Source organism: Rhea americana, unplaced genomic scaffold, assembly GCF_003343005.1.
Source record: "Rhea americana isolate MKP2758 unplaced genomic scaffold, rheAme1 scaffold_270, whole genome shotgun sequence".
Taxonomy (NCBI): domain Eukaryota; kingdom Metazoa; phylum Chordata; class Aves; order Rheiformes; family Rheidae; genus Rhea; species Rhea americana.
This window is the reverse complement of record NW_028186391.1, coordinates 145,107-162,199: the sequence shown is the minus strand read 5'-3', so window position 1 is coordinate 162,199 and position 17,093 is coordinate 145,107. Positions and strand designations below refer to the sequence as shown.

The window sequence follows — 17,093 nt, the reverse complement described above, 5'->3', positions numbered from 1 at the left end:
CGGCGAGCAGGGATTGCGCTGGATGCCGACCCTGGGGCGTTGSTTGGGTGCTCTGCGCCTCTCCAGGCTCATCTGCCCACCCACCATCCCTCACGTCCTCTGCTTCCAAACACCCCGAAATCCCATCCCAGGGCTATCAGCTCCGTGTTTACCCACGCAGATGATACCTGCCAATGCTCCCTGGCCTGGGACACATGGGATGGCCTCGCAGGGATGCAGGAGTYCCTCCCACCCACAGCAGGGTTGCAAAGGGAATGGGGCCACCGGGGTTTCTCCAGGCGCTCCAGGGATGCCAGGACCCGCCAGCATCCCAGATGCAGCCCTGTCTCCCAGTGATGGCCCTAGCTAGTCCTGTGCAGAGCAGCAAACCAACATTCACCGACTCCAGCAGCCCCTCGTGCCACTGCTCCCCACTACAAGCCAGCTCTAGCTCCAGCTTCCTGAATGACCCTTTTGCATTGCCCCAGCTCCTCCTCCAAATTAGGAGGAAGTAGCAACGTCCCCATTTTCCTGCTTCCTCACCTGAAAATGACACTCCTGAGTGTTAACTGGCATAAGCAGTAGAGGCAGCATCAGTCACGAGGACCAAAGAGCCGTGTCCAAGTAGGACCACACAAAACTCTGCTCTGAGAGCTCGGAAAGGGCTGTGAAAAGCTGCCAGTGAGCGTAAGGAGGCCCATGGGGTGGCACAGCCCTCACAGAGCTCCAGCTCCAGCACATGGGCTGCCCAGGTGGGACAGGGCTCCACCGAGCTCCTGCCCCTTGAGGTCGCCACATGGGAATGGAGGACCATGCTCGGCATCTCCCTCCAGCCCCCACGGCCACGTGTCTGTCTCTGCTGTGAACGATGCACTCCTAAAACCAAACCACCTTCACTGCGAAGCAATCACAAAACAGCCGAATGGACAACGTGAGGTGTCTTTTTCTAACTCAGTTCCTAAGCAAGAACGTGAGCTTTCTTTGCTGAAACATCTCCTCCACCACCACAAGCCAAATCCAGCCTGCGGGAGACGTTTAGCAGAGACAACATCCGCCACATCAGTTAAAGCGTGGCAGTTTTTTAAATGACTGAAAACAGGTACTCGTAAGGGGAAGCACTGGGCTGCTTCAGCTCGTTTTGGAGTTATCAGTTGCGTTGGAGACATGCTTAGCACCATGGAAAGGCTCCTCACTCAAACCACAACACATCCTTTTCTTCCCCTGGGACTAGATTTTTTTTTCACCACAAAGAGGCATTTTTTTTACAATTCAGTCTCAAGGARGTACGGTCCAGGTGTCAGCTCCATCAAGGAACCCCCCATCCCCCTAGCCTTTGATTCCCAGCCCCCTCGCAAAGTTTCCAGGGTGGATAACAGAGAAGCTGCCCTAATTTAATGTTTGGCAGTGAAAATAAATATGAACCATTCTACAGATTTACCACTGTCAAGTATTTTCTTTTCCAACCCTTTTTTCAATCAATTCTTTCATTCACAATAAACAGAGCGCAAGAAAGAGTCTCCCTACTGGGAACGGCCCCTCGGCACACGGCAAGCCCGGGACCGTGAACTCCCGGCTCGTTTTGCGGTGAGGAAGAAGAGAAGGGGGAGGGAAGAGGGGCGTAAAGCAGGCGATGGAAAGAATGATGTTCTTATGTTCTTTCCTCATCCTGTTTCAGCACGCGCTGATTTTGTGCGTTCCCTAGTGTTTTGTTAACACAGAAGTTCACGGGCCAGACTCAGAGGAGGAATTCCCTTTCAAAACTCCCTCGGCTCTGCTAAGCAAACAGAAAGGGAACGAGAGAAAGGTTTGCCGGGAGGAGAGAAAAAGCCGAGACGCTGAATCTCCTTGCAGCTCCTACGTGATAAATAAATCAAACGGACCCAGCACCTCTCTGGAGAGGTTATCACTGCGACACGGGTGCAATGGCAGCTACCGAGAGCCCTTGTCCCAAACTCCGTCAGTCTGCACACCCTCGGCCACCACGCTCGACGCAAACCCATCCCACAGGCACCGAATCCCTCGAGCATTGCCGAAGCAATACTATCCGGTGTGGACAGACCGACATGCCAGCCCACAGGTCCTCTTCCACCTCTTGGTCCCTATGCCAGCGCCTCTCCATAGCCCTGGAGCCACGCTGGGCCCACTGCACCTTATTCTGGCCTCAGCTTAACCAGGGAGTCCTACTAAACGGAGAGGTCTTGCTCTTCCACCTTCAACTGCCCATAGCTGCAGGGTCCCACTCCTTCCCTCCAGCTGGGTCCAGCATTCAGCTTGCGGACCCAGTGGGACACTCTCCCAAGCAAAGGGACCGGTCTGCCACAGCCTGTGGAGATGCTGCTGTGCCAGGCAGTGTCCTACAAAGTGATGGAGTGACCTCAGGGCACCATCCTGCCATACCTAACCCCAAAACTTGCTTCGCACTGCTGCCAGAAACCACCATCTTGTAGCTTCATGCACCCCAAGGTGCTCAGGGACTGATGCAGCTGGCAGCAGGGAGGATCTGGAAGGTGTTTTGCCATCATAAGGGCTTTAGCCTCACAAGGACTTGTCCACAGAAGGACATTAGGCTTCCTTAACAGTTTTCCCTGCCAGAGATGAGCTCCCCAACCCTGGTACTAAGCATGAGATACCCTCTTCCCTGAAATGGGCACAGGACCTGGGTAGCTTCCCTCCTGATCTCTTCCCCAAACCACATGACAAATCACCTCCACAAACCCTAGAATTAAGAYTCCCATTCCCCTGTTCTGGTCTTGCTGTGTAAGGCCAGGCAAGAACCCCACCAGGATCTGACCAGATGCAAAAAAAAGGCTGGATGCTTTGCACACGCACCCGAACAAAAACTTCATGAGGTCACAGGAGACGGTGCCCAGAGGCACTAATTACACCCTCCCATCCATTTTCATTTTTCCAAATACTTTGCAGGCAGAGACTAGGGCTCTGCCACACTCTCCACCATCGCAGCATCAGTCCAGAGCCTTCCACCCACTCCGCATGCATGCGGCTCACAGGCTGCAYGGGGAGAGACCAGAACGAGGCATTCTGCCACTGTAAATATCCCTGCCCTTCGTTTTGTTTTTATTTGTCGTGCCCCTGAGCCGTCCGCTACCCAGCCTTGCCACTGGCTTTCAACATCACCTCAGGTCTGGAAGAAGGAGCTATTAGCAAAGCAAACAGCCTCTGACTCACGACTGACCTGGGTAACTTGTGGTTTCTGCTTGGTTTCTCATTTAAGAGTTTCTTGAAACTCTGATTCTTCCACTGATAGGAACTGAACTACTAAACAGGTTTCCTTGGGAAAACCTATGCTTCTCTTTTCTGGTACAGATGTAGAGCAATCCTCATTTTACATCAATAAATACCCCCAAAGTCCCGAAATTTGCGTTATAGACTCCTCCACTCCCAAGCATTCACTACAGCACTAATCAACTGCAAATACACATCTGCATAGGCATCGGGCTTACCTGAAAAGCTGTCCTTATCCATGGCGATCAGATCCCGAGCTTGGTACATATAGCAGCGGAGGTGATATCTGTTCCCATCTGTATTTCAGAAATAGAAATAGCTAAGCAGGATTTTGACTGCTTAACCAGCACAAGAGCTTCAGTCCTTGGGTAGAGTCCAGGCAGTCAGTAGGTGGATTTTTATCCACCACCACCATGCTAGCGTCCGAGGGGAGCTTGGCTTAATCCTCCCCATGCTGACAGCTCTTACCTGCCTGGCAAAGTCCAGTGCCCTGAGCACATCAGCGATTCACAGAAAGACAAACCTTGCCCCATTCTTGTCCCCCCACCTCTTCCCACACATCTGCACTCATGGTGAGTAGAAGGACAGGAAATGTTCAACCAAGGAGTCCCACAGTGGACATCTCATGATTGCAACACCAGGACTTGCTACATGGGAATTTCGCCCTCCTTACAAAGACTTACAGTCAAAAATGCAGGAAATAGTGGGTCTGTTGACACCAAAACTCAGGGTAGAGACAGATTTGCCATCRTCGCTCTTGTCATCTGTCACTCCCCCCTGCAAGAGAAAATAACATGATGTCAGTTGGGTCAGGCCCCTTTGATTGGCCCAGAGTCCCTCGCTGCTCTCCCAAGAGGAGCAGCCACAGCTGCCACCAGTGGCTGGGGCTCCCAGTGGCCAAGCCATAACGGTGCTGGGCTGCCCGGCTGTGTGGACAAGGGTTAAGGGGAACAGTGCACACCACAAGGACTTGGGGCTGAGCTTCTCACAGGGCACTGGGCTGGAGTCTCTGGGTTTACTGGGAGCAAAGAGGTTCAACTAAARGAAAGAAGGCACTGCCTTGTCTGACTCCCAGGACACCTTTCCACACTGACATCCAAGAGAGCTTTGGGCTTCCAGCAGCTATGGTCTTCTAGCAGCCTGGGAAGTTCAGGCTCTCCTATCCCTACAATTGGAGAGATGACCCGGATCCCAATTCCTGCTGGGAGAATAGGAGCAACTACGTGGACTCAAGCTTCTGGACATCCCTCTGCGTTGTACCAAACCCTGGGTCCCACTGACCGAGCCCTCCTGGCTGGGGGGGGCTGATAGCTCAGAAAATAGAGGCTACAGGCCCAGCTCCCGGAATTGCTGCTGGTGCAGAAACCTCAAGGTGCCCTGAGGATGGAAACAAGCGTGGCGAGCGTAGACAGTTCAGGCAGCCCTGGCYCAGCCCTCCCTGCCAGCACAGCCGACAGGTCCGCAGTCCCGTTCTGCCTCCCATCGTTTCACCAGGAGGCTGTTCACCAGCGCAGGAGAAAAGCTACACCAAGAAGCAGCCGGTTGCATTGCCCTGCTCTTGGGGTAGAAGGCAGCAGTTAAAGTCATTTCACTAAGTCTCCCTGTGAGTAAAATTAATGGAGTACGAACTTTGTTAACAGTGATACAGATGGTGTCAAATGCAGTGAAATACTCTATTTGCTGCTTGAAAGCAGTCTCATCCGACCTTGGCCAACACTCTTTCCTCTTCTTGTTTTTGCGTGTGAGAGCAGGCCTTTTATCACCTCCTAATTGCCATATTTGACTTGAAATATTTAGTTGCAGGAAAAGGAGCAAAAGATAACTTCCTGACTAGTGTAAATCTGATCTCTAAATATTTTCAATTATCAAATGTTAGACAGAGACAGTAGGGGTATTTAAAAATAATAAAGATAGGGAAGGGACGGGAAGGGAAGGGAAAAAATAGGTCTGGGATGGAATTTCCAGAGCCCTGAGCTGCTCGGTCCCAAAAAAGTGTCAAGAACTTAGGTGGTCTGAAGAGCCCTTTTTGCCTTTCCAAAACGCTCCACGGCAGGAATAGCAATTACCGTGACATTGTCTGCAGAGGAAGCCCTGGGGTTTGCGGTGCACTGTATTTATGACAATTAGGTCATGCCGAGTTTTTTAAAGGCTACCTCCAGTGTTCCTGTTTCTTTCCTCCGTCTCCCCCTCCCCAAAGCCTCCCCCCCACCCCAGGGCCAGGCTCCCTTCTCCTCCAGAAGAAGGCAGAGCCCTGGCCTGCGTCTCAGGAATGCGCGGGGAACTGAATAGCTCCTCAGTTATTTTTATGACCTTTCCACCAAACGGCCAGCCTTGCCTGGCATGCAGCCTGCAGTCTGAAAACATCACACGGTAAAGACCTCCCCGAGGTGCTCTGCGCTGTCTCACAGCTGTGCCAGGGCACACAGCAGGCCACCGGTCCTCCCTGCCACCTTGAGGAAGAGGCCGTGTCCCTCCTCCAGCCTGGAGAGGAACAAACGGAGGAGGCTGGGAGCCAAAAGGACAGCAGTGAATCCTCAAGCAAGGGCTTGGAGACTCTCTAGGTGCATCCAGCATGGGGAAAGGGTGTGGGGAGGTGTCCTCCTGCCCTGAAACACTGTCCTCTTTGATCATGGGCTTAATCCAAATTTCCTGAAGCTGAGGTCAACATCCTCTCCCAACTCATTGGCAACAAGGGGCTTGTGAGCAGAAACCTTTTAGCAGCTAAAGACTGCAAAGCGAGTCTTGGAGAGGGCAAGTTTGGAAAAGGATTTTACTTATGACTATGATTTGACTTTTTGAATCTACAGACAAGATAAACCACCTCCCAAGATCTTCTCCCTTTGTCTTGTTGGTCATGCAATGAGAGTCCACCCAACAGTCACACAAATCTTGGTCATGCAATGCCTGCACGGTGCCTGGTGTTACTTAAGAGTCACGCGCTTTGAACACAGGAGCATCATGGGCAAGAGGCATCCTTAGTCTGGCGACACCCCACTGCTTTCCTCCTCTAGGCTTACCCCTCTGAGAGCTTCACACAGGAATGTGTGCGTGGTGCAAGTGCTTGATAGTTTAGGTGCAAAAAAGGCCACAGCACAGCTACCCCAGACGCTTAAGCCTAGTTGAGATACAGAGATGGCAAGTCCAACCTCTCAAGCCCCAGCRGGCCTGCCCTACCAGTGCAGGAGCATGATGGCATCACACTAGCCAGATGCACCGGCACTGGCACCTCCTCCACCTCATTTAACCTATTTCCCTTTTCTCCTTCAACCTASGGAGCAGCCGCATTGGTTTAGTCACGCCTGGTGCAGAGCCAAAGCTGAGGAATAAGCACGGATTACCTTAGCTGGCAGAAAGAGGCGAGGTTTCCCAGCCTGGTATGGAAAACCCAAAATCCTCCTCTGGCCAAAGGCTTCCCTCAGCTGATTTTAGGGGAAGAATCAGAAGAAATGAGGCTGTGGCTGGGTTTGCAGCAGTGAGAGAAGGGTTGTTAACAGCWAGTGGGAAGAACTACTGGGATTTCCATTAGAAACTAGAGGTGGCCTCGAGTCACAGAGCTGATCTCTGGGGCTCCCAGCCATCTCACAAAGGACAGAGCAGTATCTGGGAGTCATGCTGCAGACCTCAGTGCCTCTCTCTTAACAAACGCCAGGGGCGAGTTAGCTGCTAAAGGGCAGCTCTCAGAAAGGCTGGGATGCATCGTCAAAGAGAGGGTAAAACAGGAATGAGCAAATATGACRAAGATGATGGCCAAGTCACCAAGTACTGGGGAAAGAAAGGGTACTCTGCTTATGTGGGGTGGATGGGCAGATGGACAGATGAGGTACAGACAAAAAGAGAGGAGTACGTAACCTGGGAAGAGTACCACAGTGCTGTAAAATGTCCTGTCATGCTGGCTCAAGKTTTCAGGTATGGACGGGAGTGCTAAAAGCCTTCTGCACAACTTAATTCTTGGTCTCAAGCTCCCATCASTTGATTTTGATCTGCCACAGGAAGCAATGAGCTCTAGACATTTTGTGAGCATGCCCATGGCTGGAGACCTTTAAAGTGAGGCAGAGGATGTTCTAGCCGATGCTTTGAAGAGGACAATCCTGTATTAGCTACTCACYGGTTTTTGCCACCTTACTGGTGAGCTTTTATTACAGACCCACCCTGGCCACAGAATAACAGGAAAAAAGAGCAAAAAGCCTTCAAGAAATCATCTTGCCCTTCTCATTTCCACAGTCAATTAAGTTCTGATTCCATCCTGAGAGATGATGGTCCAATCTGCTCTTGCAGACTTGCAGTAGGAATTTCCCTCCCCTCCTCAGGCCACCTACTCCTGGCCTCACTCCTTACTGCTCGGAAGCTTTCCCCTGTAYCCAGTTCCCTCTGCCACACTATGGGTCCATGGCTTCTTGTCCTCTTAGCCTTTTTTCCTCACTGCAACAGCTTTTTACAACTTGCACTACTGCCACATACCTCTCTAAGTTACCTCTTAATTAAATAGCCAGGCTTCCTCATTGGTCTTCCCTGGACCCTCTCTAATTGATTTGCACTGTTGAAAAACTGTGTTCATAGCTGGGCAAAGTCCTTCATCTTAGATCCTACTAGGGCTGGTTAGAGGGGAAGGATTACTGCATATATCTTGCAGGATATCCTCCTGGCTATGTGCCAGACACTTGGTGGGCTTCCCTACAGCTAGAGACTTTTGAAGCCAGGCCGAAGGGTGTTCAGTCTGCAGTCTGCTTTCCACACTCCACAAGAACTCAAGACTTGTGCAAATCTCCCCATCCCTTTCTGCACAGTTTTTGACCAGCCATTTTCCATTCTATCCAGTAACTCCAAAACTTCAAGCACCCAGTCTGCTCCCTTACCATCATAGGCAGTTTCAACTCTTGAGGTCTGACGGACCTGCTGGTGAGAAGTCTCTGCTCTTCCCACTTTCCTGTCTGCTCAACATTTACAGTGGTCCTAGCTAGAGTCAAAGACTCAGTGACACACAGCTAGGCATCAAAAGCCGCCTGTTAAGCAAGTGCCCCAGGTTCTCCCCAGTCTTTTCTACTGTCAGTCTGTGCAGAGCATCTATAACACCAGCCCAGCAGAATGGCTAGGTAAACCCGAGAGCTCAGAGGGAGCAAAAACTGTGTCCCTTGTCATGAAACGAGGGCAGAAATTCCAGTCTGTGCTGCAATGGAAGATGCCAAGTCATGAGCAAGGCCCAGGCCAGGGCAACCATGGCAAAAGCAAAGAGGATGGCCAGAGGAAGGGGGCATTGTCCATGAGGAACCAGCAGTCACTGGCTAATCCTGAGCAGAGCTCTTCTCTGCAGGCACTGTCTAGATTGCTCTGCCCTGAGCAATCTAGCGAGCAAGGTGACAGTGTCCCACAACGTGGGTGGCCACAGGAAAACTCCCAAGGACGGTTCAGAAAACAGAGCACCTTGGTAAGAAAAGAGTCTCCTTCCACTGCTCCCCTCAGGGTCAGCGAGTCTATGGTAGGGAGAGGCAGGAGAGGGGAGGATGAAACTGCGTTGCATGAGCGGGGAGCAACTTTGGAGRTAGTTTAACCAGTCCCAACAGGAACACTAAATCACAGAGGCTGCAGGCAAGTGCCAAGGCAGCAAAACCTCAGCATCACATGGCAAACCRAGCCCTGCCAGCAGAAGTGATGGGCCCAGCTTCAGGCAGCTCTGCCCCGTGAGCAGCCAGAAAGGCATGGGAGCAGGGAAATGGGAGCGCTCTCGGGCTGCTCCCATTGCAAGATGAGGCAACGCGGCCAGGGGAGAAGAAGTCCCTGCTCCCAGTTCTTTGGAGCTGGGGAAGGATGGAGTGTGTATCAGCTGTGAAACAAAACTCCAGAGCCCTGGGGAGCTCTCTTTCTGTGGAAACTGCTTCCCATTCATCTCAGTGCTCCTGACCAACACAGTTTGAGCTGGCCTTGCCCAGAAGAYGACTTATTCTCTCTTTTCAGAGCTTATTCCCAAGCCTTCCATCTCATGCTGACCTCATGCAAGGCTTGAAGGGGTAGATTCAGACTGGTAGCACTTCTGCACTGGGATTTGCCAAGAAAGTGTCAGAGAGATGGTCACCAGCTCCTACTAAACCCCATCAGCAGCTGGGTGACCAGGATCCTTCCTGAGCACCCCCAGCTCTTGGTGCTCAGGATGTTTTCAGTCTTAAYATCAATACAAGAGAGACATGGAGCTACCGGAGTGAGTTCAGAGAATGACTACYAAAGACAATGAAGGCACCGGAGCATCTCTYATACRAGGAAAGGCTGAGAGAGCTGGGCCTTTTCAGCATGGAGAAGASAAGACTTAGGAAGGAATTTTATCAACGTGTATAAATATCTGAAGGGACGATGGAAAGAGCATAGGGCCAGACTCTTTTCAGTGGTGCCCARCAATAAGATGAGAGSCCATGGGCACAAACTGAAACACAGGTAGTTCCATCCGAACATAAGGAAAAACTYCTTTATTGTGAGAGTGACTGAGCACTGGACCAGGTTGCCTAGAGAAGCTGTGGAGTCTGCTTCCTTGAAGATATTCAAAAGCTGTCTGGACAGTCCTGGGGAGCCTGCTCTAGGTTTGAGCACAGAGGTTGGACTAGATGATCTCCAGAGGTCCCTTCCACTCTCAACTATTCTGTGATCCTGTGCTTTTGCAGCTTAGCAGAGCCAGAGCGACACACACTGAGACTCAGCTGCACCTCAAAGACAGAGGCCCAGAAACCCCAAGGATCATGTACACGTTCTTGCATCCAAGACACATTCCCTCTGGTCATGTTTGGTATTACCTTCCTGTTGGAAAACCACCCTTTCAAACAGCTCAGGGAATTAGCACTAGGGGTGTTGGCTTGTTCTGTCTGACTTTCTCTTTAATCCTCCCTCTGCTTTAGTTTCCCTGCACCGCCTTATGGCTCCTCTGTTGGACGGACTTCGGGCAAACCATGCCACAACCACAAAATTACGCAAATGCCTTTCAYGGGGAACACAGCCGATAACAGGAATGAGATGGAGCAGACAGGAGGGGCTTCAGGAGGCTCCAGGAACCCGTTGGCTTGCCTGTGACAGCCCTGGCCTGAGGCCTACATAAAATCAAAGCTCRGGGATGCTTCAGGCTCTCTCTCCCGAGATGTCTATTCTGCCTTACTGTGCTTGGATTAGACTGCAGCAGCTTGAACTCTGGGTTCTGTTCAAAGTCCTCTTCCTGGATTCTGCTTTACTGATACCTCATCCTATGAAAGCTCCATCCCTCTGCCTGAGTTAAAAAAAACATGGAAAATAGACACGGTGAAAAATTATCCTGGGGGACACATTTGCCCAAGACTGGATAGAAAACAAGACACTCACTTCCTTTGGCAAGGCTGTACCATGGACAACAACTCCCCATCTTCAGTATCCACTCACGTTTTCCCTTCCTTGGCACCATTTTACCTACCACTCTTACTTCTGCCCTGCCGGGTCCCACTGAATTCCTCCTCCTTGAGGCTCCCTTCCTTGCAAACATGTGCAGACCAGCTTCCYCCAACAGGAAAAAGCCCCAACAGGAATTTTGTCTGCTTGACTTCGCTCCAAAACATGGAGGGCCATATGACGCACTGCCTGCGTTTGCTGACTTGCCTTAGAAGGCCAAAGACTATAACCAGGCTGCAACGTGACTTTCGGCAATGACCTCATCCACCCCCAACCCTGGGGTTATGGTGGACAGAAGATCATGAACAGAAGATCAACCTTGCACATGTCCAGAGGTCTGGGGTTTCTGGATGGGAGACACTTGTAAATATAGGTATTACTGTGGGATGAAGCATCCTGAAAAAATATTTAAGTCATTCAAGCAAGAGATCTAGCGAGAGAGAAGAGCTGAAAAGGCATGAATCTGCAAAACCAGAAAGTATGGCAGGATCATTTATAAAGCAATCTGCAGAAAACCAAGCAACCACAGAGMATGTGGCCAGTAACCCCAAAATATGAGGGCATCGAGGCAAGCCAGAATGACCTACTGCGGATGGGAATTCAGAGCGGCGAGCCTGAGGGTTTGGAGCGCTTGCTGTGCACTGCGCAGCCTGTCTCCAAGCCAGCCGCCGGGCTGGGTGCAAGTCACCTGCTGGACTCCCCACAACCTGCTCCGAATAGCTCGGCTCKGAGAAGCGGGACCGTGCCCTCCCTCGGCACTGCCAGAGGCATCTAGGCACAAATACGCAGGAAGCCCAGCCAGAGACAGAAGCGATGCTGGGAGGGAATCATCTTCCCACGTGCGAACAGGAGCTCAGCAGGAACAACCTGCCCCAGCCGCGCTGGAGCCAGGGCTATTGCACAGATTCGCGATGGCAGCGCCTGGCCCCTCTAGGCCAACCCCCTCGCCAAGGACATCTGCCCCGGATTTGGTATTCCCGCAGCGATAGCCTCCCTCCGTGGCTCTCCTCTGCATGATTCACCCTTGAGTTGTCACACTTATTGCTCTTCCCACCTTGCAATACCATGTCGCCCTGCCAAACTAGGGTTCAGCTCTCAGAACTGTCACGGTCCTAGAGCTGCAGGACTTGATGCTCTCCAAWGACTGTTGTCACTGGCGACCTTGTCTGTAGAGGCCTCTTCTTACGCTTTGCTGAGATTTAAGCAGCGAAAATTTACGTCTCAGACATTTGCTTGGCCTAAGGGAACTGGATGTCTGCACTCGGGATGCTGTATAGGAGCAGCAGCATTACTTAGGGGCAGGGCTCGCTGGGGAAGGGGGAAGGCAAGGCAAGGCAAGGCAGACCGAATACGTTTTCTAGCAGAATTGTTTCCAGTTAGGAAGTAAGCAAATTTGGCATAAAAGCAAATGAGGGATTTGGGAGGCCAGTAAGAATTGGACACTGATACRCTAATCAGCATGGTTAAGAAACGCTTGAAAAACAAATATGCAAAGCAGGTAACATCAGGCCTAAAAGGCTTGTGGGGGCTGAGGGCTGGAGGGGAAATTTTCTGGACGCAGGTAAGCACAGGAGCAGCCCCCCGGCCGCAGCAGCTTTTGGCTTCTGCCACACATTAGCTTATACCTGGGGACGTGCTTGGGGCTGACACCCCTGCACAGCAGCCGAACTCGCAAACTCATTTCATTTACAGGCTCGTGAACACGAAACAAGTGCAGAGCTGGTGCCGTTAGGGTCCAAGCACAGCGGGCTGGGCCTGGGGCCCGGAGCCCACTCGCTGCACCGCAGAGCGCTTGGCTTCAGCCCCGCAGCGGGAGACCCCCAAGCGGGGCCACCAGCACCTTGCACAGGGGCAACCGTACAACGGTTTTGCAAGCGGCTCTGACACCCCGCGCGGGAACGCGCGCCCCTGGCACCCTCAGCACGCAAGTGTGTATATTCAGCAAGGAAACAGGCGTGCGCAGGACAGCTCAGGGTCCGCGGGCGGCGAGCAGAGCTCGCCCCACGCGAGCRCCGCCCGCCACCCCATCTGCAACGGGCGACAAGCGACAGCGGTCGGCGGCCACTCGCAGACATCTCATACCTTAGCGCTGGCCAGAATAAACACGCAGCCTGGGGAGGGGGAAATCAGTACGGGTTCCCAGTGAAATGATCAGCGAAGGCTCCTCAAGAGCCTGTGCAAAGGGTGGAGCCGAGACACGGAGGGACAAGGCGTCTGGCCGAAAACGGTAACGTAAGCGGGCCTCCGAGTCACGGGGCAGAGCCCAGGCGTCCTGGCTTCAGCCTGCTCTCGCTTCCCCGGGGCGAGCAGCGGTTACGATTCCCCRCGGAAAAGGCTGGCGCGATCTGCGGGCCGACGCGCGCGTGCAAAACCCCCGGCGTGACCGAGACCCATCGCTGCTAATCTCAGACGTCAGACGGAGGGGAGGACAGCGCGGGGCACGGAGAAGAAAAAGCCAAAGGGATGTGGGGGGGGGGAGGCCGATAATAGGGTCTTTGTGCTGCTGTGGTTGGTTCTCATTTAGCTATTGGAAAAGCCAAACGATTACGAAATCCAGCGTAATAAGAAAGCCAGAGCATTAGTTAAACAAATAACGGAAGGTCGAGGCAGCAGATAACATGGTTTTCTCCGAGCCTGATCCCCGGTACGGGAATTGGGTGGATTGATGCATTCTCCAACCTGCCCTCACCCCTCGAAGTAGTTATTGCAGAAGAAAACACGGACAACCAAGTAAATCAGTGACCAACCTGCCCTTAGGAAGGGGCTGATCCGATCCGGGGGATCGCAGCCACCGGCCTCGGTGACAAAGCAGGAAGGGGCGGTGGTTTTCGGGAGCAGATGAAACCCCCAGGCTGCCTCGCGCTGCCCTAGGAGCGGCGAACGCGAGCGCGGGAACCCACCAGTGCCCCCTCCAAGGCGAAGACGGCGGCCGCCCCGGTCCGCTCCAGCGGCTCCATCCGGCGCCTCCAGCGGCGGCGGCGGAAGGTGTCCGTCTTGCGGTACTTCATGTGGAAGCGCCAGCCGAAGAGCGAGGCGTATTCCCAGCCCTCGCCTTCCAGCTCCTCCTGCTTGTGCTGCGGGCAGAGACACCGGAGCCGTGGGAAAGCAGCCGGAGCGGACCAGGCTGCAGCAGCCCCCACGAGCAGAGCTCGGCGAGGTGCTGCAGGGAGCTCCTGGCTTTCCAACTTAACTAGATTAAATCGGGATTTAGTCCTTCATCTGAGCCCTGGGGCGAATTCCACTTCRCCAAGGGCCTTGCTGGGCTGCAGGATGCCCATTTGGGGAAGGACAGGGACCTGCCCACACCTGGGCAGCACCATCACCACCCCCSTTCCCCACAGTGCCCTCCACATGTGCCACCATCTCTGACCTCTCCTAGGGCCAACACAGCTCTGCCACCAGCCTGCAAAACCTAGGTGACCTCCTCTCCATGACCAGGAGACATGAGCTTGTGAAGGTGCCTTTTTCTCCAGGCTTCCCTGGAGGCAGGTGGCAGACAGGGACCTCCCCAGGCCACTCATTTCCCTTTGGCGAAGGACTCTATGAGGCCAGGACATTTCTGCTCTGCTCTCCCTAACTGTCTGCAGCCCCTTGGGGCCATTCCCACAGACCCTGCATGGCAGCAGTCTCCCATGGTTTCCATGCAGATTTGTCTGGAAAAAGACAAAAAAAAAGGGGGAGGGGGGGAGGAAATTTGCCACGGAGGAGRGGAGACACAGTGGCAGCGGGAGACACTGACAGTGCTGCTGTGGCATCTGCAGTCCAATTGCACCACCTAGAGGGAAGCCGGGCAGGGGACAGACTAGGGACCTGYGCCAGCAACAAGTCCCGGGCTGGTGGGAACTCTGTGCCCCAACAACGCAGCCGCAGCCAGGAGAGCATCCCCAGACAAGCGGGCTCCACCCGCATCCCCGGCCAGTCCTACCTTCCTCATGGCCTCCATCTGCGTGAGGTCCCGGCGGCGGAGGCGCACCCAGCGCCGGCGCCGGTTGGTGTGGTACATCTTCTCAGCAGGCACCCAGGCCTTGGGCTTGCGGTCCGGGGGGATGGTGATGCCATATTCCCAGCCTGGGTGAGAAGAAAACATTTAGGTGAAGGTGAGACAAGCAGCTGCTGCTTGGCCTGCCACCAGGGACTTCTCTTTATGTAAGCTCCGGGTTGGAATAGTTTTAATAGCCAGGGTTGTTCTCCAGGACATGGATATAATGTTCTTTCCAAGCCTGTTGGCCCACAGAGATAAAAATCTACTAAGGCTAWCAGACTCTGGGGAGGCCCAGGCGATGGAGCCACAGTGCCAGTCCATCAATCCTGGACCAATGGTCAAATTGTGACCATTTTGGATGCTCTCTAGTCTGAGGCTTTCTTCTTGAAGGTGTCCCTAAAGAACAGCTCCCCTTTGCTCCACGGTGAAAAGGACRTGCCCTCGCAGTTGCCCACCCCGCAGCCTTGACCAGAACTGGAAGAAGGGTGAGAGTGTCCCCAGGGCACAGTCCYGACCTTTGCAGCCAGTGGGGAGGCTCATGTGGCCACAGAGGGTTGAGATACCACTCATGGTGCTGCATGGGACCATGCAAGAAAAGGCCCGGACAGGCAGAGTAAAGGGAAGGAAACAGCACGGATACCTAAAAACTCTGATACCTTTCTCATCCACAGCTCTGTTGAGGTCRGTGTCCCACTCTATATCTTCCCATTTCCAGCCTGGAGGACACTCGATCTCATCTTTATGCAGCACTTTCTCTCCATTCTGCAAGACACAGCAGTGTTTTTATCAAATCATGCCCAGCAGGTCCCCACATCTTCCCTGAGCCCCCCAGGGGCTCRCTGTGGCAATGGCCTCACTCCTGCCTGCTCTGTGCTGCATCAGCTTCCCAGGACCATTTGCAGACCAGCCCTGGGAGSCAAGACCTAGCAAGCAGCTTGGCACAGCCCCTCTCCTCGCTAACCCCAGCATCTCATGGGGCTTTTGGGAAGCATCTCAAACCAGAGCTGCTGCAGCAGCTCTAGGAGAAGCTGTTTGGGGGCAGCACTCAAGGAGGCATCTGCCTTCCTGATGGAGAGTGAATGAGGCCCTGATCCCTCCCCTGCAAGGAACCTGCAGATTGCAAAAGGACCTGCTGACCTTTGGCAACCTGCCCCTTTTCCCAGTGACCCCACGGTACACTGTGCTATGAGACCAGCACCCTCCTCCTGGTGCCCCTCGTCCTTACCACGTCCGTGTAGGCATCTGTCATGTGGATCCACTGGCCCCCGGGCAGCCGGACCTGATTCTCGAACACCTCCTCCACAAAGCTCAAGTGACCAGCATCCGCGTCGTGCAGCAACCTGCAGCCCCAGGGACATGCAGCAGCCTCAGAGGGGCCTGTTACCCTGCCCGCACACTCCCACCTCTCGGCTGGAGGCTGCCATCTCATGTCCATGCAGCACCCAGCATCCTGGACCGCGGCCCAGTGTGGAAGCACCAGCGCCCCACACTTTGCACGAATGCCCAGCGCAGGCACCGCGCGTTGCATCAACGCCATCGTGCACCAAGGACRCGGCATTCAGAAGAGCCAGCAGTGCAGCTGCCCAGCGTGCCAAGCCTCCAGCCCCCCGTTTTGGGTTCCCTCGCCACCAGGTCGCTGCATTTGCTCAGCCTCTTGGGACACCTGGGGAAACGGCGCAGCCCACCCACACTCAGGGCGTCACGGTAAGCCACCACTCACGTCTTCTCCGGGCAGATGAACCAGTCCCCGGCCCAGGTCCAGCCTGCGGAGGGCCGGAAGCTGTCCTTGGGCAGCTTGATCTTGCCAGTGACATCGGAGTATTTGGGGTAAGTCAGGCCAGTCGTGCCCCAGTTCCCRACCAGCGCCAGTTTGGTCTGGTTCTCGTACTGAGATATCAAAAGCAAAGACATTTTTGCATTAGCAGCAAGGTGAGCCAGATAGCAGGMCAGAGACCCTCGGATATGAAAGACTGAAATCAGTGCAAGGCACGTGAAAAATCCCTTCCCTCTTGGATTGCTCCATCCTGAGCACACACCTCCTGCAAAGACCCAGCCCGCAGGGGAGAGCAAAGCCCCGTCGGGCTGCAAAGCCGGGAGGGGAACTCACRGTTTCGGCGAAGACGGAGAGCTTCCCTTCGGCGTACTGGTTAAACTCCTTCTCATCCACGGACAGCCCGAACCAGAGCTGGACCCGGATCTGGGCTGGCACCCTGGGACCCATCGCCTCCTCCTGCGGGTACTGCCAGAGACGGAGCCCCACGAAGGGAAAAAGCAGCCTGTCGTAAACGCAAACGCAAAGAGCCCCCTCCTCGAGGCACGCTACGGCCCGCTCGCTACTTCCGCGCCGCGGACGGGTGGGGAAACTGAGGCACGCGGCGCGGAGGCTGCCCGCACCCCGCGGCGGCGGCGGGGAGGGGGGGATGCTGGACCCCGCACGCGAGCCCCCGCACGGCACCGACACGTGCTGTTTTTTCTTCTCCCTCACTTACTCTTTCCC

At 54.1% G+C, this 17,093-nt stretch overlaps 1 protein-coding gene across 9 annotated transcripts in view; it reads right to left on the bottom strand.

The window, feature by feature from the left end:
* Positions 1–17,093, bottom strand: part of DYSF (dysferlin) — a 116,748-nt gene that overhangs the window by 71,055 nt on the left and 28,600 nt on the right. For all 9 annotated transcript variants that reach the window (XM_085308210.1, XM_085308215.1, XM_085308212.1 and 6 more), the window contains 8 exons: positions 16,704–16,835; positions 16,317–16,483; positions 15,822–15,936; positions 15,253–15,358; positions 14,540–14,682; positions 13,515–13,688; positions 3,906–3,999; positions 3,441–3,518 (listed from right to left, as the gene is read on the bottom strand). In XM_085308210.1, the coding sequence (XP_085164336.1) occupies positions 3,441–3,518; positions 3,906–3,999; positions 13,515–13,688; positions 14,540–14,682; positions 15,253–15,358; positions 15,822–15,936; positions 16,317–16,483; positions 16,704–16,835 (1,009 nt within the window). The remainder of the gene's footprint in view (positions 1–3,440; positions 3,519–3,905; positions 4,000–13,514; positions 13,689–14,539; positions 14,683–15,252; positions 15,359–15,821; positions 15,937–16,316; positions 16,484–16,703; positions 16,836–17,093) is intronic.